Source organism: Ovis aries, chromosome X (assembly GCF_016772045.2).
Source record: "Ovis aries strain OAR_USU_Benz2616 breed Rambouillet chromosome X, ARS-UI_Ramb_v3.0, whole genome shotgun sequence".
In the NCBI taxonomy this organism is placed as follows: Eukaryota; Metazoa; Chordata; class Mammalia; order Artiodactyla; family Bovidae; genus Ovis; species Ovis aries.
In genome coordinates this window covers 128,371,214-128,397,186 of record NC_056080.1, presented here as the reverse complement: position 1 = coordinate 128,397,186, position 25,973 = coordinate 128,371,214, and the positions used below count along the sequence as shown (strand labels likewise).

The 25,973-nt window shown below is 40.3% G+C and overlaps 1 protein-coding gene across 3 annotated transcripts in view; it reads right to left on the bottom strand.

Annotated features, from left to right (window-relative positions):
* MORC4 (MORC family CW-type zinc finger 4) overlaps positions 1-25,973 on the bottom strand; it is a 67,380-nt gene that overhangs the window by 5,968 nt on the left and 35,439 nt on the right. For all 3 annotated transcript variants that reach the window (XM_015105109.4, XM_015105110.4, XM_042241589.2), the window contains 5 exons: positions 22,730-22,858; positions 20,095-20,163; positions 19,665-19,716; positions 18,123-18,298; positions 163-856 (listed from right to left, as the gene is read on the bottom strand). In XM_015105109.4, coding sequence (XP_014960595.2) covers positions 163-856; positions 18,123-18,298; positions 19,665-19,716; positions 20,095-20,163; positions 22,730-22,858 — 1,120 coding nt within the window. The remainder of the gene's footprint in view (positions 1-162; positions 857-18,122; positions 18,299-19,664; positions 19,717-20,094; positions 20,164-22,729; positions 22,859-25,973) is intronic.

Sequence of the window (25,973 nt, the reverse complement as noted above, 5' to 3'; positions counted from 1 at the left end):
ATCCCCAATATGGGAGGGAAGCCCATTAGGGTTCACTTGATCTGAGATGTACCACAGAATCATTCAATGGCTTACTGTTTACACATGAGATCATCAGTTCTATCTCTCTGGTCCCTTAGTTACAATAGCCTCTCATTCCCAGTAGTAAGATGTTACCCTAACCTTTTGCTGGAACATATTCCTTTCCGCCAAAACACGTTCCAATTTTTCTGCGGTTCTCTTCAGTTCTTCTAGCTCTCTTTGGTTCTTCATCTTTGGTATATTACGACCGCTGCTCTCCTCGTAGCCTCTTCCTTTCTCTGCAATAGCTGCAGCAGGAGCTGGAGCAGAGGCCACAGAAGAATAAGGCACTGGATTCAAGGATTCAGCTGCTTTTCTTCTCTCAGCAAGCTCCTCTCTGTTAAAAGGGATCAGCTGAATGGGAGCTCCTGAATCTCTAATACCTTTTGCAACACCGACAACAGCTACAAAAGGTCCCTTGCTCACTTCTTCCTTGTTTACATGTGTGTTGCCTCTGTTAGAATCTTCTGCCACCAATCGGGGCATTTGATCTTCTAACTCTTCAGGGAGCAAGGAACCCTGGTGTTGGTCCTGGGCCCCCGAATACAGAACTGAGGCCTCCCTACTCTGACTGGTACTCTTGATTGCTTCTGGGTACTCTGGGGAAAGGTATGGTGGTGTGCTTCTCTCAGAGCTGGTCTTCTCACGGCTGTTCTCCCCTTCTGGGTTGGCAACTGCTGCCTCCACTCTCCTGTAAGGGCCAGGCATGGAATAATCTAGAGGAAGTGTTGTCGTCTCATTCTGGAGCCTTCTTCGTTTCTCCACAGGTTCCTCACCTAGGATCCATTTGTACTTACTGCAAGAAGAAGAGGAAATTCAATTTTAAGCCATCACAAAGAAGCTAAGTATATTCTTATTCTATGGAGGATATGATATATCTTATCCTATGGACACAGATACTCATCTTCAAATTTCCTATATTACAACCGACTCTAGCTGTTATTCACAGATCATTTCATGTTAGCAATACATTTTTACCCCCAAACCCCAACCCCTTCACTCATGCAATTTGCTGAGATAGTGATGTGTCTGTCTTAAGAAAGCGGAGAAATTGAGAGGTATGAAGAAAGTCAGCATCTGAATATAGCAGGACTAGGCTGACCTTGGTAAAATTTCTGAAAATAGGATTGAAACGAGCCTGACTTAGAAGTTTCCGAAAGGCAAATGAAGGAAGAAAACCAAAAAAGTACACATGCAAAATCCCCTAACAAGAGAATGGAGAAAAGGTCATAAAAAGCCTCGTGGAGTCAGTGGAGGAGACCGAGCCAGCTCGTTAATTTTAAAGTGTCACAAAAACCTTCCAGTATCAAAGACTTATGAACATTTTTATATTGCAATGGGACACCACACAGTGCCTTTGCCAGCCAACTGGATTGTGGCTATTGCCCATCATCCACTTGTAAAAGTTAATTAAAATACAGGGCCCTAGTCAGAAACAAAGAAACCAAATCAGCTAGTTCAAGTCATTCCCCACTTAGGGCTAAAGAATTCCCCTCTTTCTGGGCAAACAGGCACTCCCTCAATTCTTCAGGGAAGTTTAGGATAGTGACTCAAATCACCTTCCATTTCTGGCTGCCATAAACAATAATGGTTGAAGGAACTAATAACAACAACAAGAAAAACAGATGCCACCAAAATCTATAGGCAATTTTATATCAAGCAGGAGGATGGGATAACTATCCTTCTCTCTCTCCAGAAAAATCAAGAAATTTCAAGGTAAAAATTAACTTTTAAGTTTTCAATGAGAAAGAACCAGGCATGTTATTGGCCACCATAGCTCAAGGCTGCCCGTGTTTCTCTGCCAATTTCAGAGAACATCTGTAAAACATCTCAAACCTTAGCTTCTTAGAATGCCCTAAATGTTCTTCAAAACTTGTGTTTGCCCAGAGATAAAACTGGTCTGTCATCTCAAGAGGGCTTCCCTGGTGGCTCAGATGGTAAAGAATCCACCTGCAGTGCAGGAGACCCAAATTCAATCCCTGGGTTGGGAAGATCCCCTGGAGAAAGGAATGGCTACACATTTCAGTATTCTTGACTGGAGAATTCCATGGACATAAGAGCCTGGTGGGCTACAGTCATCTTAATAAGATCTTGTTGTATCAGCCTTAAGGGGAAAACAAAAGGCCTTAGGGACTATGTAAGAACAAATGCATTCATCTTTAAACCACTGTAGATGGTCCATTTAGCTGCAGCACTGAGGATGATAGAACAAGAAGCTTGCAGGTATGATGGAAGCATATATGATACCAGATAGCAACCACAAAGTTTTACAAAAGGCAATTAACATCAAAGTATTCTTTTCATTTTCCTACTTCAAAAGTTCTGTCTTTATTTTTTTTTTTTAGTTTTTTTTATTATTATTATTTTTTTTAAATTTATTTTTAATTTTAAAATCTTTAATTCTTACATGCATTCCCAAACATGAACCCCCCTCCCATCTCCCTCCCCATAACATCTCTCTGGGTCATCCCCATGCACCAGCCCCAAGCATGCTGCATCCTGCGTCAGACATAGACTGTCGATTCAATTCACATGATAGTATACATGTTAGAATGTCATTCTCCCAAATCATCCCACCCTCTCCCTCTCCCTCTGAGTCCTTTTTTCAAGTGCTCATGGAACCTTCTCCAGGATAGATCACATCCTGGGCCATAAATCTAAACTTGATAAATTCAAAAAAATCGAAATCATTCCAAGCATCTTTTCTGACCATAATGCATTAAGATTAGATCTCAATTACAGGAGAAAAACTATTAAAAAATCCAACATATGGAGGTTGAACAACACACTTCTGAATAACCAACAAATCACAGAAGAAATTAAAAAAGAAATCAAAATATGCATAGAAACTAATGAAAATGAAAACACAACAACCCAAAACCTGTGGGACACTATAAAAGCAGTGCTAAGAGGAAAGTTCATAGCAATACAGGCATACCTCAAGAAACAAGAAAAAAGGCAAATAAATAACCTAACTCTACAACTAAAGCAACTAGAAAAGGAAGAGTTGGAGAACCCCAGAGTTAGTAGAAGGAAAGAAATCTTAAAAATTAGGGCAGAAATAAATGCAAAAGAAACAAAAGAGACCATAGCAAAAATCAACAAAGCCAAAAGTTGGTTCTTTGAAAGGATAAATAAAATTGACAAACCATTAGCCAGACTCATCAAGAAGCAAAGAGAGAAAAATCAAATCAATACAATTAGAAATGAAAATGGAGAGATCACAACAGACAACACAGAAATACAAAGGATCATAAGAGACTACTATCAGCAGTTGTATGCCAATAAAATGGACAATGTGGAAGAAATGGACAAATTCTTAGAAAAGCACAATTTTCCAAAACTGAACCAGGAAGAAATAGAAAATCTTAACAGACCCATCACAAGCACGGAAATTGAAACGGTAATCAGAAATCTTCCAGCAAACAAAAGCCCAGGTCCAGACGGCTTCACAGCTGAATTCTACCAAAAATTTCGAGAAGAGCTGACACCTATCCTCCTCAAACTCTTCCAGAAAATTGCAGAGGAAGGTAAACTTCCAAACTCATTCTATGAGGCCACCATCACCCTAATACCAAAACCTGACAAAGATGTCACCAAAAAAGAAAACTACAGGCCAATATCACTGATGAACATAGATGCAAAAATCCTCAACAAAATTCTAGCAATGAGAATCCAACAACACATTAAAAGATCATACACCATGACCAAGTGGGCTTTATCCCAGGGATGCAAGGATTCTTCAATATCCGCAAATCAATCAATGTAATTCACCACATTAACAAATTGAAAAATAAAAACCATATGATTATCTCAATAGATGCAGAGAAGGCCTTTGACAAAATTCAACATCCATTTATGATAAAAACTCTCCAGAAAGCAGGAATAGAAGGAACATACCTCAACATAATAAAAGCTATCTATGACAAACCCACAGCAAACATTATCCTCAATGGTGAAAAATTGAAAGCATTTCCTCTAAAGTCAGGAACAAGACAAGGGTGTCCACTTTCACCGCTACTATTCAACATAGTTCTGGAAGTTTTGGCCACAGCAATCAGAGCAGAAAAAGAAATAAAAGGAATCCAAATTGGAAAAGAAGAAGTAAAACTCTCACTGTTTGCAGATGACATGATCCTCTACATGGAAAACCCTAAAGACTCCACCAGAAAATTACTAGAGCTAATCAAAAGTTCTGTCTTTAGTTATCCTCTTTTCTCCCTACACTTTTCTTTGGTAATCTCATACAATCTTTTGGCTCTAACTTCTGGAAGATAACTTCCAAGTGGTGTTCCCAGCCCAGAATCTCCAGTACTGAATTTCTGACTGCCTGTTACACATTTTTTTTTTTTTTTCCTGGAGGTCCCACTGGTATCTCATTCAGTATGTATAAAACTGACTTCTCTCTTTCACCTTCAAACCTGCTCCCTCTACTAAGTTTCCTATTTGTGTTACGACATCAACAAACTCTCAGTAATTTTATATGGTTCTACCACTATCAATACTCAAGTTCAAGCTCTCATTACCTTTCCTGCGCTATTGCAATGGCTTTTCCAGTCTCCCCTTGTCACACCTCCAGATCACCCACTGCCAAGTTAATCTTCCAAAGGCATTGCTTCAATCATGTCACCTCCCTAATTGCAATCTCTAGGTATAATTCCCCACAACATAAAGTTCAAATATCTTGGCTTGGTATTCAAGCTTTTCCATTCCAAAACACAGGGAACATTTACTGAGCACTTACTCTGTGCCAGTTTGGTGAGTCAATGTGTATGAGGAGATACTTTTATCTTCATTTTAAAAAGACAATGCTCAGGCCTAGAGAGGTTAAATAACTTTCTGAAAGTCATGTAGCTAGTAAGTGACAGAACTGGGACTTAATTTGGCCCTAGCTTTCTCTCTTACTACTTCCCTTCAAAGACACCAGCCAAACAGAATGCCCCACGATTTCTCAGACTGCTTCTTTTGATTGGAACACACTTCTCAACACAAGACAATTCAAATGCCACTTTTGAATTCCCATAGCACTTTAGCACTCTCAGTATAATAAATATAATACAATAAATATATATTGCTTTCTACTGTGTATGTGTATTGCAGGTTTCCCACTAAAGTATAAACTCCTTAACAGAAGGTAGCTTAACTAACTGTGCTACATGGGGATGAGGGAACAAAACTTTGCAAATAAGAGGCAATCCAAAAGGAACTATGATGTTAATGAGAGACAGTGAATGGGTTTTACTTATTGGCTCTGTAAATACTTCTGATTCTTCCCACTAGGAATCAACTCTTATTCTAGATCTGAATTCACTGGTTTAGTAAAGATTAATTCAGGGTTTACATACCAGGGATTATTTTCCAACTACATAGTTTCTTCTCATTTTTTTTCTTTCTGTCATATTTCTCCATTGGTTGCCTGCAGAGAAGCCAGCTGATGTTTTGATAGGGACTGCACTGAATCTGTAGCTCAGTTTGGGGAGTACTGCTATCTTAACAACACTAAGTCTGCTGACCCACAAATATGAAATTCGTTTTCATTTTAGGCTTTCTTATTCTCATGTAAAAGACGCTTACTCCTTGGAAGACAAGTTATGACCACCTAGACAGCATATTAAAAAGCAGAGACATTACTTTGCCAACAAAGGTCCATCTAGTCAAGGCTATGGTTTTTCCAGTAGTCATGTATGAATGTGAGAGTTGGACTATAAAAAAAGCTGAGCAATGAATTGATGCTTTTGAACAGTGGTGTTGGAGAAGACTCTTAAGAGTCCCTTGGACTGCAAGGAGATTAAACCATTCCATCCTGAAGGAAATCAGTCCTGAATATTCACTGGAAGAACTGATGTTCACTGACTCGATGGATGTGAATCTGAGCGAGCTCCGGGAGCTGATGATGGACAGGGAGGCCTGGTATGCTGCAGTCCATGGGGTCGCAAAGAGTCGGACACAACTGAGCGACTGAACTGAATTCTCATTTAAAAATATTTTGTAGTTTTCAGTGTACAAGTCTAGCTTGTACTTCCGTTAAATTTGTTAATCCTCTATTTTTGAAGCTACTATAAATGAAGCTAGTATAAAACTTCTCCTCCTGCTGGGAGAGATTGAAGGCAGAAGAAGGGGCCGACAGAGGATGCGATGGTTGAATGGTATCACCAACTCGATGGATATGAGCTTGAGCAAGCTCTGGGAGTTGGTGATGGACAGGGAAGCCTGGCATGCTGCAGTCCATGGGGTCGCAAAAAGTCGGACATGACTGAGTGACTGAACTGAACTATAAATGGAATTGCTTTATTAAATTTTTTTCTTAATTTTTGCTGTTCTTTTCAAAGAGCCAATCTTTGGTTTCACTGATTTTTCTATTGTTTTTCTATTCTCCATTTCATTTTCATTCTGATATTTCCTTCTTTCTGCTTGATTTGGGGTTAGCTTGCTCTCATATCTTTAGTTTCTTAGGATGGAAGTTTAGGTTAACAATTTGAGATACTTCTTCAATTTTAATATACGCATTTACAGATATAATTTCCCCTCTGAATACTTCTTCAGCTTCAAGGTGTAATTTTTTGTATATTTCATTTTCATCTTAAGGTATTTTCTAATTTTCCTTGTGACTTCTTCTTTTACTCATTTTTAAAATTTTGGAGCATGGTATTTAATTTCTACATATTTGTGAATTTCCCAAATTTCCTTCTGTTGCTGATTTCTAATTTAATTGCTATGGTTGCAGAATATCCTTTATATGATGTCAACCCTTTTAAATTTGTTGAGGCTTGTTTTATGGTGTAACATCTGGTCTATTCTGGAGAATATTCCATGGGCACTTGAGAATAATATTTACTATGCTGTTTGGGGTTGAATTGTTCTGCATGTATCTGTCAGGTCCAGTTGGCTTATAGCATTCTTCAACCCTTCTATTTTGATCTTTTACCCATTATTGAAAGTGGGATACTGAAGTTCCCAACTGTTACTGTTAAACTGCCTATTTCTCCCTTCAGTTCTGTCTACTTTTGCTTCGTGCATTTTTTGGGCTCTGTTGTTAGGTCCATATATGGGTATAATTTTTGAATCTTCCTAATGGACTTTATCAATATGAAATGTCCCTCTTTATATCTGGTAACATTTTCTGTTTAAAGTCTATTAGTTTGTCTGATATTAGTACAGCCACTCTTGTTCTCTATAGTTGCTGTATATACGGTATGTCTCTTTTCATCTTTTAACTTTCAACCTATTTGTATCTCTGAACATAAAATATATAGATATTATATTTGTGTATGTAAAAAAATCCAATTGGATAATCTCCAGCTTTTGATTGGATTGTTTAATCTTATCACATTTAATGTTATTATTCATATGTTAGAATTGATGTCCATTATTTGGTTTTCTGCTCTCTCTCTATATGTCATGGTTTCCTTCTTCCTTTACTGTTCCTCTTTTCATGTTATGTGGGTATTTTCTAGTTTAACATTTACAAATCTAATAATACATTACTATAATTATTACTTTATATAATGTTATGTCTTTTGAGGAAGCTAAGAGAAGAAAGTAGAGCAAGGACATATTTATAGTTTGTTAAATTAACCTTATCTTTCCATTTTAAATTTTAATTTCTTACTATGGATGTGAGTTACCATCTGGTATTATTTCCTCACTCCAATACAGCTTTGCTCCCACCCACTTATTTTATGCTATTGGCAAATATTTTATATCTGTAGATAATCCCAACAATAAAATTATATATATCTATGAAATTATATACATATACATATTGTTTATGCAATTATTCTTTTAATCAGTTAAGAACAGAAAGAGGAAGAAACATGCCACTGTATTTGGATGTGAGAGTTGAACTATAAAGAAAGCTGAGCACCGAAGAATTGATGCTTTTGAACTGTGGTGTTGGAGAAGACTCTTGAGAGTCCCATGAACTGCAAGGAGGTCCAACCAGTCCATCCTAAAGGAAATCAGTCCTGAATATTTATTGGAAGGACTGATGCTGAAACTCCAATATTTGGCCGCCTGATGCAAAGAACTGACTCATTTGAAAAGACCCTGATGCTGGGAAAGATTGAAGATGGGAGGAGAAGGGGATGGCAGAGGATGAGATGGTTGGATGGCATAACTGACTCAATGGACATGAGTTTGAGTCAATTCTGGGAGTTGGTGATGGACAGAGAGACCTGGCATGCTCAGTCCATGGGGTTGCAAAGAGTCAAACATGACTGAGCAACTGAACTGAACTGATTATCTTTTTATAATAAATTATAGTTATCATTGCCAGTGCCGTTTTTTCCTGCAAATTTGAATTACTATTTGGTGTCACTTGCTTCCAAGCTGAAGAACTCTCTTTAGCATTTCTTATATGGCAGTTTTTCTAGAAACAAATTCCATCAGCTTTCATTTATATAAGAATGTACTTATTTTACCTTCATTTTCTAAAAATAGTTTTATTGGATTTATGACTTCTGGTTGAAAGTGTTTCTTCAAGTACTATGAATATCATCCCACTGCTCCTGGTTTCCACTGTTTTTGATGAGAAGCCAGGGTTATTGGGGTTCTCTTTTACGTGACAAATATTTTTCTCTTCCTGTTTTCAAGATAATTCTCTTTGCCTTTGGCTTTCAATATTTTCACTATATGGCTGTAAATCTTTTTGCATTTATTCTCTTTTGAGTTACTTGAGCTTCTTAAATGTGTAAATTAATGTTTCTCATCAAACTTGGAAAGTTGTCAGCCATTATTTCTTTGAGTATTTTTTCCACCTCTTCTCTTCCCTCTCCTCTCTTTCATGTTCTCCAAATTTGTATACGTTGGTGCACTTAATGGTGTTCTACATTTCTCTGAGGCTCTGAGGCATTTTCCTTCATTTTTTTTCTCTCTGTTCTCCAGAAAGCATAATCTATAAAATCTATCATTGGTATATTTTCAAGTTTGCTGATTCTCCTGCCAATTGTAATGTACTGTTAAGTCCCTTTAGTGAAATATTCACATTAGTTTTTGTCCATTTTACCTCAAGAATTTCCATTTGGTTCTTTCTAAACATAATTTCTGTCCCTTTTACTAATATTCTGCAGTTGATGAAACATGGTCTCCTTTAGTTCTTTGAACATGTTTATAATAGATGCTTTGAAGTCTCTGTTTGCTAAATTCAACATCTGGATCTATTTAGGGGCAGTTTCTATTACCTGCTTCCCTCCCATCTCATGCACAGGTCACATTTTTTTTCTTTGCATGTGTCATAATTTTTTTGTTGACAATCGATATTTTAGATAATATAGTATAGCAAGCAATTTCCACCTCCCTGAATGGCTGTTGCTATTGTTTGTTTGGTTTTTTTTTTCCCTTCCAGTGATTTGGCTGAAATGACTCCATGAAAACTGTTTCCCCTGTAATATACAGCCTCTAATATTCTTGCTCAGATTTCTTCTTGATTTTTATCTTTTACCTAACAATCTAGAAGTTACCCTGAGTCAGCATAATTATGCCCCCTTAGCCAGTTAGAGTTTTACCCTTTACCACTGAATGTATGTGTGGCTTGAAGGCTACTATCACAGATCAAAGAATTCACGTTTCCTCTCCCATTCAGCCAGGTAGTAGCAGCTTGGATTTTCCCTCTCCAATCGTTTCTGAGGCGGCACAGCCTTCAGCATGTGCAGTTTCCCAGACTAACAGGGATGTCTGTGATTTTACTTTTGAGCCTGGCTTCAAAGGAGTGGCCCCTGGGCCAGTCAGTGCTTGCTTAGAGGCTGTGCTTAAGTGTCTAGTACCAGTGAAACTTCCACTCTGTTGTTTGATCTGTGTGAGGCTTGGGAACTGCTTGCAAGTTCACCTTGTGTCCTCATTGGGTGTAGTCTCTTGTTCACGCACAGCCTTCCTAACCCACAGGGTTGACTATGATCCCAGGAGTGCTTGGATGTCTTTTTGCTTCCTTCTCTCTATTACCAAACTTATGATTTCACAGTCATCTCGCTTGTTGTAACTTGTATCATGGAGCTATGATAAAATTGTTCTTAATTTTTCCCCACTAAGATTTCCATTGTCTGACAATGCCCTTAGGAATGGCATTCTCCATGATATGTTCCGAAGTCAGTTCCTTTGGGTAGTACTAAGGAGTTCTTCATCTGTTAGACCTTCCTCTCTCCCTAAACAGAACCTTTGTGCCACCGTGCAGGGTTGACAGCAGGGACAGAGGCCCACTCTCTAAGAGTGAAACCTTTTCTTTACAAATGGGTGCTGGGATGGTTTTTAGCTTGCTCCTTCAGGCATGAACCTCTGCACTAAGCGCAGGCAGCTGTGACCGGCTGGCGCACTAAGCGCAGCCGAGAGGAGCTACCCTGTGTCTGAGGTCAGGGGCGACATCAGAGAGGAGCCACCCCACGTCCAAGGCCAGAGATGGCGCCCGAGAGGAGCTACCCCGAGTCCGAGGCCAGGGGCGGCAGCCGGGAGGATCAACCCCACGTCCAAGGAGAGGTGGCTGCCTGGGCGCAGGAGGGCCTAGAGGAGCCATCCCACATTGAAGGTCAGGAAGGGTGGCAATGAGGAGACACCCCTCATCCAAGGTAAGGAGCAGTGGCTGTGCTTTGCTGGAGCAGCTGTGAAGAGATACCCCATGCCCAAGGTAAGAGAAACCCAAGTAAGATGGTAGGTGTTGCAAGAGGGCATCAGAGGGCAGACACACTGAAACCATACTCACAGAAAACTAGTCAATCTAATCACACTAGGACCACAGCCTTGTCTAACTCAATGAAACTAAACCATGCCTGTGGCGTAACCCAAGATGGGCGGGTCATGGTGGAGAGGTCTGACAGAATGTGGTCCACTGGAGAAGGAAATGGCAAACCACTACAGTATTCTTGCCTTGAGAACCCCATGAACAGTATGAAAAGGCAAAATGATAGGATACTGAAAGAGGAACTCCACAGGTCAGTAGGTGCCCAATATGCTACTGGAGATCAGTGGAGAAATAACTCCAGAAAGAATGAAGGGATGGAGACACCAAAGCAAAAACAATACCCAGCTGTGGATGTGACCGGTGATAGAAGCAAGATCCGATGCTGGAAAGAGCAATACTGCATAGGAACCTAGAATGTCAAGTCCATGAATCAAGGCAAATTGGAAGTGGTCAAACAAGAGATGGCAAGAGTGAACGTTGACATTCTAGGAATCAGTGAACTAAAATGGACTGGAATGGGTGAATTTAACTCAGATGACTATTATATCTACTACTGTGGGCAGGAATCCCTCAGAAGAAATGGAGTAGCCATCATGGTCAACAAAAGAGTCCAAAATACAGTACTTGGATGCAATCTCAAAAACGACAGAATGATCTCTGTTCGTCTCCAAGGCAAACCATTCAATATCACGGTAATCCAAGTCTATGGCCCAACCAGTAACGCTGAAGAAACTGAAGTTGAATGGTTCTATGAAGACCTACAAGACCTTTTAGAACTAACACCCAAAAAAGATGTCCTTTTTATTATAGGGGACTGGAATGCAAAAGTAGGAAGTCAAGAAACACCTGGAGTAACAGGCATTTTGGCCTTGGAATACGGAATGAAGCAGGGCAAAGACTAATAGAGTTTTGCCAAGAAAATGCACTGGTCATAGCAAACACCCTCCTCCAACAACACAAGAGAAGACTCTACACATGGACATCACCAGATGGTCAACACCGAAATCAGATTGATTATATTCTTTGCAGCCAAAGATGGAGAAGCTCTATACAGTCAACAAAAACAAGACTGGGAGCTGACTGTGGCTCTGATCATGAACTCCTTATTACCAAATTCAGACTCAAATTGAAGAAAGCAGGGAAAACCGCTAGACCATTCAGGTATGACCTAAATCAAATCCCTTATGATTATACAGTGGAAGTGAGAAATAGATTTAAGGGACTAGATCTGATAGATAGAGTGCCTGATGAAATATGGAATGAGGTTCGTGACATTGTACAGGAGACAGGGATCAAGACCATCCCCATGGAAAAGAAATGCAAAAAAGCAAAATGGCTGTCTGGGGAGGCCTTACAAATAGCTGTGAAAAGAAGAGAGGCGAAGAGCAAAGGAGGAAAGGAAAGATATAAGCATCTGAATGCAGAGTTCCAAAGAATAGCAAGAAGAGATAAGAAAGCCTTCTTCAGTGACCAATGCAAAGAAATAGAGGAAAACAACAGAATGGGAAAGACTAGAGATCTCTTCCAGAAAATTAGAGATATGAAGGGAACATTTCATGCAAAGATGGGCTCAATAAAGGACAAAAATGGTATGGACCTAACAGAAGCAGAAGATATTAAGAAGAGGTGGCAAGAATACACAGAAGAACTGTAGAAAAAAGATCTTCATGGGATAATCACGATGGTGTGATCACTCAGCTAGAGCCAGACATCCTGGAATGTGAAGTCAAGTGGGTCTTAGAAAGCATCACTATGAACAAAGCTAGTGGAGGTGATGGAACTCCAGTGGAGCTATTCCAAATCCCGAAAGATGCTGCTGTTAAAGTGCTACACTCAATATGCCAGCAAATTTGGAAAACTCAGCAGTGGCCACAGGACTGGGAAAGGTCAGTTTTCATTCCAATCCCAAAGAAAGATAATGCCAAAGAATGCTCAAACTACCACACAGTTGCACTCATCTCACATTCTAGTAAAGTAATGCTCAAAATTCTCCAAGCCAGGCTTCAGCAATACGTGAATCGTGAACTTCCTGATGTTCAAGCTGGTTTTAAAAAAGGCAGAGGAACCAGAGATCAAATTGCCAACATCCGCTGGATCATGGAAAAAGCAAGAGAGTTCCAGAAAAACATTTATTTCTGCTTTATTGACTATGCCAAAGCCTTTGACTGTGTAGATCACAATAAACTGTGGAAAATTCTGAAAGAGATGGGAATACCAGACCACCTGACCTGCCTCTTGAGAAATCTGTATGCAGGTCAGGAAGCAACAGTTAGAACTGGACATGGAACAACAGATTAGTTCCAAATAGGAAAAGGAGTGCGTCAAGGCTGTATGTTGTCACCCTGCTTATTTAACTTATATGCAGAGTACCTCATGAGAAATGCTGGACTGGAAGAAACACAAGCTGGAATCAAGACTGCCGGGAGAAATATCAATAACCTCAGATATGCAGATGACACCACCCTTATGGCAGAAAGTGAAGAGGAACTAAAGAGCCTCTTGATGAAAGTGAAAGAGGAGAGTGAAAAAGTTGGCTTAAAGCTCAACATTCAGAAAACGAAAATCATGGCATCTGGTCCCATCACTTCATGGGAAATAGATGGGGAAACAGTGGAAACAGTGTCAGTCTTTATTTTTTGGGGCTCCAAAATCACTGCAGATGGTGACTGCAGCCATGAAATTAAAAGATGCTTACTCCTTGGAAGAAAAGTTATGACCAACCTAGATAGCATATTCAAAAGCAGAGACATTACTTTGCCGACTAAGGTCCCTCTAGTCAAGGCTATGGTTTTTCCAGTAGTCATGTGTGGATATGAGAGTTGGACTGTGAAGAAGGCTGAGTGCTGAAGAATTGATGCTCTTGAACTGTGGTATTGGAGAAGACTCTTGAGAGTCCCTTGGACTGCAAGGAGATCCAACCAGTCCATTCTAAAGGAGATCAGCCCTGGGATTTCTTTGGAAGGACTCATGCTAAAGCTGAAACTCCAGTACTTTGGCCACCTCATGCGAAGAGTTGACTCATTGGAAAAGACTCTGATGCTTGGAGGGATTGGGGGCAGGAGGAGAAGGGGACGACAGAGGATGAGATGGCTGGATGGCATCACTGACTCGATGGATGTGAGTCTGAGTGAACTCCGGGGGTTGGTGATGGACAGGGAGGCCTGGCGTGCTGCGATTCATGGGGTCCCAAAGAGTCGGACACGACTGAGCAACTGAACTGAAAAGGAGTTCTTCATCTGTCAGGCCTTCCTCTCTCCCTAAGCAGAACCTTTGTGCCACTGTGCAGGGTTGACAGCAGGGACAGTGGCCCGATATCTTAGAGTGAAACCTTTTCTTTACAAATGGGTGCTGGGACGGTTTTTGGCTTGCTCCTTCAGGCATGAACCTCTGCCCTATAAGCAAGCTGGGGGTGGAGCAACAGGAGTCTAGGCTTGTCAGCATGCTGTCCCTCGGTGACTGCTGCTACCTGTGGATGGGCGAAGAGAAAGCTGGGTGGGAGAATAAAGGCCCAGTGCTCTTGAGTCTGCTTGGAACAGAACAAGACAGACCTGGAGGATATAAGAAATGTCAGAGGCCTGCACCTCCCAGGTGAAACCATAGCTCTAGGCTAGGAGCTAGGGAGAGAGGAAGCCCCCAATTTCTTGACCACACCCCCCCGGATTAGAGCTTCCTGAATCGTTTTCATAAAAGAAAACTTAGAGGGAGATGAGAGCAGGTTAAATGCCCACCTTTCACTGTACTTTCTGAGATTTAAGAGATTTTCTTGAACAAATGTCTCTGTACTTGCTGTGTGCCCCTAGGACAATTTCCAGGAACTAAGAATGATTGCTTTGCTTTGTTTAATAATTTTTTTCCAGTTAAATGGTTACTTGTTGGTAAAAGAGTTCATTACACTACTCATTTTGCTATTCTGGAACTCTTTCTCAAAGATCGTATTTTAAAATGTTAATACTGACCCTTGAATCAATTTTATTCATTTGCAAAATTGTTTTTCTGTTTCTACCTTGTGTCTGTTGTTTCAAATATTCCTTTAAATATATTAGGATATCTTTCCTCCTCTCTTTTCACCATTATAACGTATTTTGAATTTTTTCTGGCTATCCTTTTAATATATGAAATAATTAGCCTTTGATATATAGTTTACTCAGAGTAACCGAGGTAGCGTTAGTGGTAAATAACCTGCCTGCCAATGCAGGAGATGTAAGAGATAAGGGTTTGATCCCTGGGTCAGGAAGATCCCTTGGACAAGGAAATGGCAACCCACTCCAGTATTCTTGCCTGGAAAATCCCATAGACAGAGGAGTCTGATGGGCTACAGTCTATGGGGTTGCAAAGAGTCAGACACGGCTGAAGCAACTTAACCACGCAGTATAGCTTACTCAGAGGTTCTCTAAATATCTAAATAAATTACAGGCTGTAATTCTCATCTTTGTCTATATGTTCATGGCTACTTTAGACCTTAGTTTATATCACTCATATGAAACCTATCATGTATCCGGGGTGCTTACATATGTAACTTGGAGTACCATAAGCTCCTTCATCTTAGATGCCATCAGTGCCTTAGAATACTGCTTTCATATAGTAAGGACTCAAATATATGTAGAATGAATGAACAGAAAGGGGACTATTTCCTTTAAGCTGTCTTGCCCTAAAAGGTTATGCTTGTTTATATCCTAGCTGAACTTACTCTTTTTTGCAGGTTTTCCCCTATCTTTGCTAGATTCGTGAAGACTCACAAAGCTGTTTCCAATGACACCTCTGGAACACCTTGTAGGTCTTATAACCTACTCCACTAGAAAATTTTAAAACACTCTTGGATAGTGTAGGCTTTATTTTATCTAGAATTAAAGAGCTGTACTACATGACCCAAGGACCCTTATCAGCTTTAGGTTTTGATAGCAAGGGAGATCTTCGTTAACTCTTGACTAAACCTATTATTCCCTTTACACAGTTTTATAAGAAAACCTTGCATATTTTATTAGACTCTTGAGCATCTAATTTTCCTCTATAAAAAAGGTAGACTATTTCCAATCAATCTGAATCCCCCTATACGCGTAGCTTGAAATGACAGAATCATCATTTACTGACCTTACATAAAACATGACATTAGCAGTATCAATTATCACATATCTCTTGAAGAAATATTATTCTCAAATTAAAATTACACATAAATATTCAAGAGTATTTTACCTGAACTCTAGAGCTAAAACTCAACTCTGGATAGCGGAGTTCCACAATGACTCATACAGAGATCCTAATTAAGACTGATGAAGTATGCCACCCAATGGATGTACTGTCATACTGCACTCATAAAATACACACATAACAGAGGTTAGCATTTGTTATCTCCTTCAGGTTACCAAAATCCACTGGACAGTATCAACAGAAACACTGAAGAGAAAGCAAAGGGGGTCACAGCAGGGAAAGGACAGCTTTCAAGAGCAGTGACATCTTAATACTCCAGTATCAATTTTGATGCATGACTATCTCAAGGAGATCAATGTAGAGAGCTAACAACGTGCTTAACAAAACCACAACACTTTTATCTATACCCCTCCCAACCTAAAATGGGAGTTGATTAACTGTGGATGAAACAGTAGAATTAAGACCAAATCCCTGAGACCAACAAGGATATGTTCCTTAATCCTTTGCTGCATGGTTCTATCTTAGAAATAGCTCCTTCAATATGACTGAATTCAACTATCAGTTTCTGCACAGCTATTCTCTTCCAACTATTCTTGATGCTTTTGTATAGATTCTCATTTACTTCCTTTAGAGTTCTATTTCTTTTTCTCCTAATAGCCTACCTCCTCTTGAGACTCTTTGTTCATGCTCAGGGGGATGTGAGGTTCTTTCAATATCTAGGGGGCTTAATTGTGGAAGACCAGGGGACTTGCACATATAAAGAGATGTTTGTCTGGGTGAAAGCTGAAAAGACCTACTTAAGCAGCAAGAAAGAGGGAAAGAAATCAATAACATTGGTAGAGGTGGGGGCAGGAGTAATTTCCCCCTATTATATATCCCGTTGCGTTTTTCCTACCGTATGTTAAGAAGATATCCAAACTGAAAAGGGTTCATAAAAATTTCACAATCTACTATGTAACAGTCATATTATTGTGGACTCTAGAAGTTTCTACCACTAGAGAGCAACTCTGTACCTTCCCCATGGCTTGGCCCTGCCAGAAGTGAGAAACACAGTAGCAAGGAGAAAGCAAGTCATAATCAGCAGTCCTGAGTTCTAGTCTCATGACAGCACACAGGCAGTCATACCTTTTAGTGCTTCAAATATTCCTGATATTTAAGAAAATTTCTGTTATAAAGATTGCTGTGTGTGCTTAGTTGCTCAGTCATGTCCAACTCTTTGCAACCTTATGGACTGTAGCCTGTCAGGCTCCTCTGTCCATGGGGATCTTCCAGGCAAGAATACTAGAGTGGGTTGCCATGCCCTTCTTCAGCGGATCTTCCCAACTCAGGGATCGAACCCAGGTCTCCCACATTGCAGGCAGATTCTTTACCACTGGTGGCGACTCTAAGCCACCAGGGAATAACAAAATAATATTGCTGTGGTGCTAAACGATGAACAAGTAAATTCTAAGACTAAACTTACACGAAAAATTTACCCTAGGAAACAATGGACTACAAAGCTCACTTAATGGCACAAACTTCTAATACTTATTTTTATATGTGGCCAACAATGGCAACCCACGCCAGTACTCTTGCCTGGAAAATCCCAGGGACGGAGGAGCCTGGTAGGCTGCAGTCCATGGAGTCGCAAAGAGTTGGATACGACTGAGCGACTTCACTTTCACTTTTCACATTCATGCATTCGAGAAGGAAATGGCAACCCACTCCAGTGTTCTTGTTTGGAGAATCCCAGGGACGGGGGAGCCTGATGGGCTGTCATCTATGGGGTCGCACAGAGTTGGACACGACTGAAGCGACTTAGCAGCAGCAGCAGCAGCAGCAACATGTGTTAGATCTATGGGGCCCTGCAGGATTTCAATATTCCTAAACTTAAAGAAAGAAACAATGCTTATCCAGGTAACATTACCTTACATTTGTATAATACATTATGCTTTGCGAAGAGTTTTCATGTCTATTACTTCATTTACACAATTTCCAACATAATGGGAATACATAATCCATAAAAAGAACATTTGTCAGAAAAGTAAAACCAAAAAGACAGAAAAATAGACTTGACATGACAGTTACAATGTTGAAAAATGGGAGGTACATGCAACATGCAAGTCAGTTAATCCCCAAATGGTATTTCTCCTTCTGAATTCCATGCCAGGCTTTAGGAGAAACTCAAACACGATAACCATATCAATTTAGTTTACAGGAAAGCAAACCCTGAGGCTCATTACTGAAGAGAATCTATATTTTTTTTACACACCTGGAGAACTGAAAAATGCTGGAATCCAGAGGCTTAAGTTGAAGAGAAGTTGTTCTGCTTTCTTCTCCAACAGATGAAAGCCGGCTGGGGCTATCAGTTCCCTCATACCCAGTCATCTTATTATTCAAGTCATCCATATCTTGAATAGAAGGGATCTTCAGCGGATTAGTGAATACCTAGCAAAGAACGAAAGAATTTATACAAATCCTAATTTCAAACCAAATACCAAAGGATGAGTCAATCCTTCTGATGCTAGGAAAAAACACTTGGCCAAATAAAAAGAAACTGTTTCCTACACAAAACAAACAGCGCGCAGTAATGTACACTAGAACACTGACCCCAGGCATGTTCAGTTATAACCTTATCAGCTGGATACCAACAGACCTCCCCAACTCACTGATTGGCTCCTGGAATCATCCCATCCACAACACAAACCCAGGCCCCCGAATCACTTTCTTATTCTCTCTTTTGACCCAGTGTAAGACTGGGTTTTCACTCCTCTGAGATCTGTGATGAGGGAAGGAATGGAGGGAATAAGCACTGCAGCAAATGTCTGTGCTGGTCTTGGAGAAATGCATGCGAGAGACTAACATATACTGCACACACAGAAACATGCATCTGGGATCTTCTGGGAGAGCCAGCTTATGAAGACAGCATGAATGATGAAGGTGAAGGAGTATAAGGGGAGGTAAACTGAATGAGGACAGGGCAGTCCCAGGAAATTTCCCAGTCTCTAGATCAGACTATAAAGCCAAGATAGGAGGGTTTGCAACCTGTTTATTAATACACCTGGGTCTTGGTAGAGTGTCAGAAGAATTAGTATTTAATTGCCTCTATCCTCACCAGCCTGACCTACCCTGACTGAGTGGGTGGAAGGTGAATCTAACATGCTGCTAGCAGATATCTCTGGGAAAGAGGGTCAAGAGGAAAATCATGCAGAAAGGCAAGGTTGGGTGGGGGAGATAAATGGGTGCTATGGTGGCTGTCAGGAAAGGAGGGTCCCTGAAAGGACGGCCAACCTTATTGCACCCTTCAGCGTCCGGAGCTGGGCAACCATGTCCGAGAGACAGTGCTCCTGAAAATTCAAAACAGCAGAGTCTTTATAAAGCCAGCCAGCCTGAAAGCAGGGAGGGGGGAAAGGGCACAAAGAACCACCCCTTCTTCCCAAGAGGAAAGCAGAAAGGAGTCACCCGTGAATCCTGGAAGGAAGGAGACTGAGGAAAACCAGACACTCAACAGGAGCAGCCTGTATGAGGATGCAGCGTAACCCTGAACACTCTGTGACTCTGAATGGGACATTCACACTACCCAGAATCAGTACTGAATCCAACTCTGGGCAATAAATGATTTGGCTCTTCCAGTTTTGGTGATCTGAACATCAGTAACAGCAGATCAAAGCAAAAATCAAAAGATCCTGTCAAAAAAAAAAAAAAAAAGACCACCAGAACAAATGGCTCGTTAAGAGTGCTGCTTTCTTCAGCCTATGTCCTCTGTTGGGGGAAATTCTGTGTAAGGAAAGGAAGAGGGTGGACCATCTCTCACCTGGTGGCTCTCGTTTTCTGTTGGTACCTCCTTCTTGTCAACAGTTTGATCTCTAGGAGAATATAAAAGTGCTATTTAGTTCACTCATGAATTGTAGATTTAGGTTATAATGTTCCTTCTAAACTAGAAAGAGTGTGAGCCTTGTCGAGTAGTTAAGAGTTCCTTCCTGGACTGTGCTACTAAAGAGAGATTTCAAATGCTCTATCAAAAGAGGGGTGGGGTGGGGGAGAGGGAGAGAAACTAGAGCCAATCTCTAGTTGAGACATTCAGGAGATAACTAGAAAGAATAAAGAACTCTAAGAGCAGAGAGGTGAATAGGAAAATCATTTGAAAAAATCATCTCTCTTCTCAAAATTCCTATCCTATTAGGAAGGGTCAGGCTCCTCTATCAAAGGATACAGATCACCATCTCGGGTAAGGTATACTCAACTGTTTCTTAGCTCTGCTCAAGTACAGGTCTTCATCAATGAGTTCTTGTTCCTCTGGAACAGAGCACCTCCTGCAGTACATAGAAGAAGTTACCTTTTGGAAAGAAAATGTGCCCTTGACTTTCACCCTTCATTTTCCTCACAAGTATGACAAGGCAGATTAACCACCATCTAACATTATAGTGTTCAGATCGCACCCACCTTACAAAACGTGTGGGCAGGCTACCAGGTAGCAATTCTTTTTTTCAATGCATGAGGTGAGGTGAAGTTGCTCAGTCGTGTCCGACTCTTTGCGATCCCATAGATTGTAGCCTACCAGACTCCTCCGTCCATGGGATTTTCCAGGCAAGAGTACTGGAGTGGGATGCCATTTCCTTCTCCAGAGGATCTTCCCAACCAGGGATCGAACCCAGGTCCCCTACGTTGTAGGCAGACGCTTCACCGTCTGAGCCACCAGGGAAGCACAGTTTCAATGCATACCTTATCATTATTTTTGGTGTGTATATCACCCTTCTCCCAAGATACTCAAAGTACTTGACAGCTATAAAATTCATATGATGGTAGAGAGCATGAAGCATAATCTCTATTTTCACACAGTGAAATTCAAGCACAAGGGAGACTTGCCTGGGCTTCTATAGAAAGAGAATATCACTGAGACTAGAACCTAGGTCTCTACCTCTCATGTACTCAGAAAGCAATCCCCAAGGTACAGGCTAAGCAGGAATATCCATAGACTATGTGATGATCCCTGAAGAGGAAAATCAGAGGCTATGATAGAGAGCAGCACAAAGGGATGAGGAGCTGACATTGTAAAGAGATAGAACAGAGGCTAGCAAAGAAGGGAAAAAGAGGATTCTATAAATGAAAAGATGATTGCTATATGTAAAGCATGAAGAAGAGAATTTTAGGAGTACAAGCTGAAAGAAGTACTAGAAAATGTATTCAGTGGACAAAGGCAATCCTAGAAAGAAATAAACAAAAACTAATAATAACTGGAAATCCTATGTTATATCCATTTTATTAGGGGGCAAAGTGTCCTGGAAGGTTATGTCTCCTGGACTAAATATAAACTGACAGCATATACAGAATTTGAAAAGGAGACTTCTAAGTTCTCAGTCTCACATTTTAATCACACCACCCTAAGAGGTACTTAGGCACATCTTTAGTCTATGGGGGAATCCATGCTTATTACAGAACTGGACTTCATTGTTTTATATTTCCTCCATTTTCAACATTTTTTCCCCTTAAAAAGCATACTGTTTTAGTACCTTTTTCTCTATTAACATTTATACCATAGAAAACAGTTAAGAGAGTCACAGGTGAATTGAAACACTGAATTATTATTATAAACCTATGTTACTGAGTCATATAAAAATATTTGTTAAATTGAAATGATGTCCATGATGTGAGAGTTTGGACAATAAAGAGGACTGAGCGCCAAAGAACTGATGCTTTTGAACTGTGGTGTAGGAGAAAACTCTTGAGAGTCCCTTGGACTGCAAGGAGATCAAACAAGTCAGTCCTAAAGGAAATCAACCCTGAATATTCATCGGAAGGACTGATGCTGAAGCTGAAACTCCAATACTTTGCTCACCTGATGCAAGGAGGCGACTCATTGGAAAAAGACCCTGATGCTGGGAAAGATAGAAGGTAAGAGGAGAAGGGGACATCAGAGGATAAGATGGTTGGATGGCATCACCGACTCAATGGACATGAGTTTGAGCAAGCTCCAGGAGATGATGAATGACAGGGACGCCTGGCATGCTGCAGTCCATGGGGTCGCAAAGAATTAGACATGACTGAGCGACTGAACACCACCACATCTAGATATTAGCTGCTTCAAGGAACAGATGAAAGTGAAAGTGTTAATCACTCAGTCGTGTCCAATTCTTTTCGATCCCATGGACCGTAGCCCACCAGGCTCCTCTGTGCATGGAATTCTCCAGGCAAGAATACTGGAGTGGGTTGCCATTTCCTTCTCTGGGGGATTCTTCCAAAGCAGGGATCAAACCCAGGTCTCTTGCATTGCAGGTGGATTCTTTACAGGCTGAGTGATGGAATATTAGAAAGACAGACATGTAAACAATCTAAATTGAATGTACAATAGGTACTTCAACAGATTCAAATATAGGAAGCATATGAAGAAAACTGTCACTTCAACCTGAAATATAAATCCCTTGTTCTCAAATAGTTTATAATCTCTTAAAGAGCCCAAATGTATACATATGAAAAACATCCCCCAAATTCAAACAGTACGCGAGCAAAAGTGAAGAAGTAAATACTACAGTCAGCCAGAGTAAAATCACTGTAAACTACTGTCAACAAGAGAAGTATCACACAAAATATTTCTGCTTCCCAGACGATATGATCAGATGGAATACAGAAAGTCATTCTAAGCAACTGGAATGACAGTATAAAGTCATGGAGAAGGGAATACATGCAGCATGTGTAGGGAAGAGTGAAGCCACAGGCCTGCTAAAGCGGAAGGCCTGTGTTAACATACAAAGAATAGGTAAAGACCAGTTAGCACAGGGGCTTGAATGCCAGGCTGAAGAGTGTGGACTTGAGATGAGAAGTGTTTTAGAACAGAGACAAATCAGGACTTATCTCTGGCATAATACTGAGTCTTAACCTTACCTGTACTTTGGGTGGGAATTATAGTAGCAAAACCATCTTGCAGGTAATGTGGATGGATCAACCTTGCCAGGAAGCCTCCTCCATTTCAGACACTCATCACACTGTACCCATGTCTGGTCAGGAATCTTCCTGAATGGAAGAAAACAAAAATATGACTGTCTATATAGTTTTATACTTTATACTAGCTTTATACTCTTTCTTACATTAGAAAGGCTATATTCTAGCTCTATACTCTTACATTAAAAGGCATACCCTAAAATTGAAAAAACTGAAAGAAAGAATTGAATATGACATGTGTTAGAAATGTTATAATCCAGGTGTCTAAAATATATAATCTTAAACTTCACAGATAAAACAACGATAGAACCAGACCAGATATGAAAACAGTAATAAGTATTAATGTGGTAAGCCACCAAATTATAGAGCTCAACAGTATTTATCCTGGAACCTTATTTCTTGAGTTTAACAAAAGGATAACTTTAACTCTAAAATTTAGTAATCAGCAAAAATTTTATATATATTACAATATTACTAAAAAGAAAACCCAAAGAATCATTTTATTTGCTTCTATCCAATCCCATGATAGATTTGAAATGCATCTGTGAGAGTCATTGAAGCAATGTCATCAAAACGTCTCCTCTATTTCCCCACAGGCTCCCTAGTCCTTTTTTTCCCTTTCAAAAAGTCTTTGTTTATACTTAAATCAAAATTTCATTACATAGATATTTCCAAAGTTAATCTTAAAAAGTAGCATAAATTTGATTAAATTTTGTAACTAGAAAAAGTGGCTCCAGTCCAATCACTGGGTTATTAACAGAGAATTCTCCCAGAATTCTACTCTTAAAAATTTTTTGGCTGCACCTTGCATTATGTCAATTCTTAATTCCCTGACCAGGAACTGAACCTGTGTCCCCTGCATTGGAAGACAAGAGTTTTAACCACTGGACTGCCAAGGAAGTCCCCAGAGCTCTACTCTTAAAACACATACTCATTCTCATCTCCCTCAGAAGTGTAACCCAGTCATCCACATCTTGGAGTAAATTTGTTTCCCTGTAAGAAGAAATGATCCATATATTTAAGACAAGTAGTGTGCATCTAATATGTGAAAGGCAGACCAGACTGGGAAGGGAGAAGGCTAGAGAAAAGACAGAGAGAGGGTAGAGGGGCACCTAGGGCCAATTTGAAAAACATGTCATTTAGCCTAGGACAGATTCTGTGTTCGTTACATTTATACTGCTCTTATGCTGCTGCTGCTACTGCTGTTAAGTCACTTCAATCGTGTCCAACTCTGTGCGACCCCAGAGATGGCAGCCCACCAGACTCCCCCATCCCTGGGATTCTCCAGGCAAGAACACCGGAGTGGGTTGCCATTACCTTCTCCACTGCATGAAAGTGAAAAGTGAAAGTGAAGTTGCTCAGTCGTGTCCGACTCTTCCCGACCCCATGGACTGCAGCCTACCAGGCTCCTCAGTCCATGGGTTTTTCCAGGCAAGAGTACTAGAGTGGGGTGCCATTGCCTTCTCCATGCTAGACATTTCAATTGAGTGATATGATTCTTTTATGTCTTAGTTCAATATTTTTCATATCTTTTTAAATGGTGCTTTTTTCTAGTTATAAAAGCAATATAAACCCATATAAAAAAACTATAAAATACAGAAAGAAAAAGAAAATCTACCAATAAGTCTACTACTCAAATACAATGTCTTCTTGTTTAAAATGCTGTTTTAATGAAGAGAATCCATACACATTCTTGGATATACAGCTTCCTATCTCCTAGCTACAGGCTGCTCCAGCCTTGCAACTCTAAACTCCAAGCTCAGGCCTGACCTCTGGTGTCTATATATTTCTGTACAGCCACTGTTTTATTTGAGGCTTCCCTCATAGCCCAGTTGGTAAAGAATCTGCCTGCAGTGCAGGAGACCCGGGTTCTATCCCTGGGTCAGGAAGATCTCCTGGAAAAGGAAATGACAACCCACTCCAGTATCCTTGCCTGGAAAATCCCAAAGACAGAGGAGCCTGGTAGGCTGCAGTCTATGGAGTCACAAAGAGTCGGGCATGACTGAACAACTAACACACTGTTTTATTTAGAGTCAGAGAAAGCAGTTTCAGCAGTAGTGCTAAGGGGACAGAAAAGGTCATATTAGCTTTGGTTTTACATGCACACACACAAGAGTCTCTTGCAGGAGCACGTCAATATTACTCTCTCGGGAACAAGCATTAGAGACAGTAATTCTCTACCTCAGGTTACATGCAGACCATGGTAGATCCTCCAACCCAGGCAGACAGAAGAGGCTTTTTGTGCGCAAGCCTAAATAGGCAGCTGAAGGGCCTATGCTATATTTTTCTCATTGCATCCTTACAGAAGACTGTCGTGGTTAAGAACGTGGGTTAGGGGGCCAGACTGCCTATATCTGAAAATGATCTACCACTGTGTATTTATCTAATTTTGAACAAGTTACTTAAGCTTTCAGTGTATAAGTGTCTACATTTGTAATGAAGTAACAATATCATCTGCCTATCTCACAGGATTGTTGTGATGGTTAAATATACATGTAAAGAACTTAAACCAGTGTCTGACAGGTAAGTACTAAATAATCACCATTAAACTTCCAGAAAAGGCTGTATAACATATATACACACACTCCAGCAATATATGAACATCTGTTCCATTGCATTAATCGGTTATTTAAAAGGCAAAAAAGAGATATCTCATCTTAATTTGCATTTCTTTGAAAACCATGGATGTTGGACAGGAATAGAGATCTTCATTTTTATTTTTTTAAATATAAATTTATTTATTTTAATTTGAGGCTAATTACTTTACAATATTGTACTGGTTTTGCCATACATCAACATGAATCTGCCATGGGTGTACACGTGTTCCCCATCCTGAACCCCCCTCCCTCCTCCCTCCCCATCCCACCCCTCAGGGTCATCCCAGTGCACCAGCCCAGAGCACCCTGTCTCATGCATCAAACCTGGGAAAACAAAATTTTATATCAAACATTTGATGATTTCCATTTAAAAGAAACACAGTGCGTTCCCCCAAATGAACTTTCAACACCCTAATCTTTGTTTTGATGGTATAATTGACTGTGTGCATATTGTCACACATTCTGCGCTCTGTATTATGCTTCTTTCCTGGCCTCCTGAAGCATTTCATCCTGATCCACCGTTCTGTATGTGATTTTGTGTCTTAGATTCAGTAAATTCTACATTTTTTCCTGATATGTTGGGTTCTCTA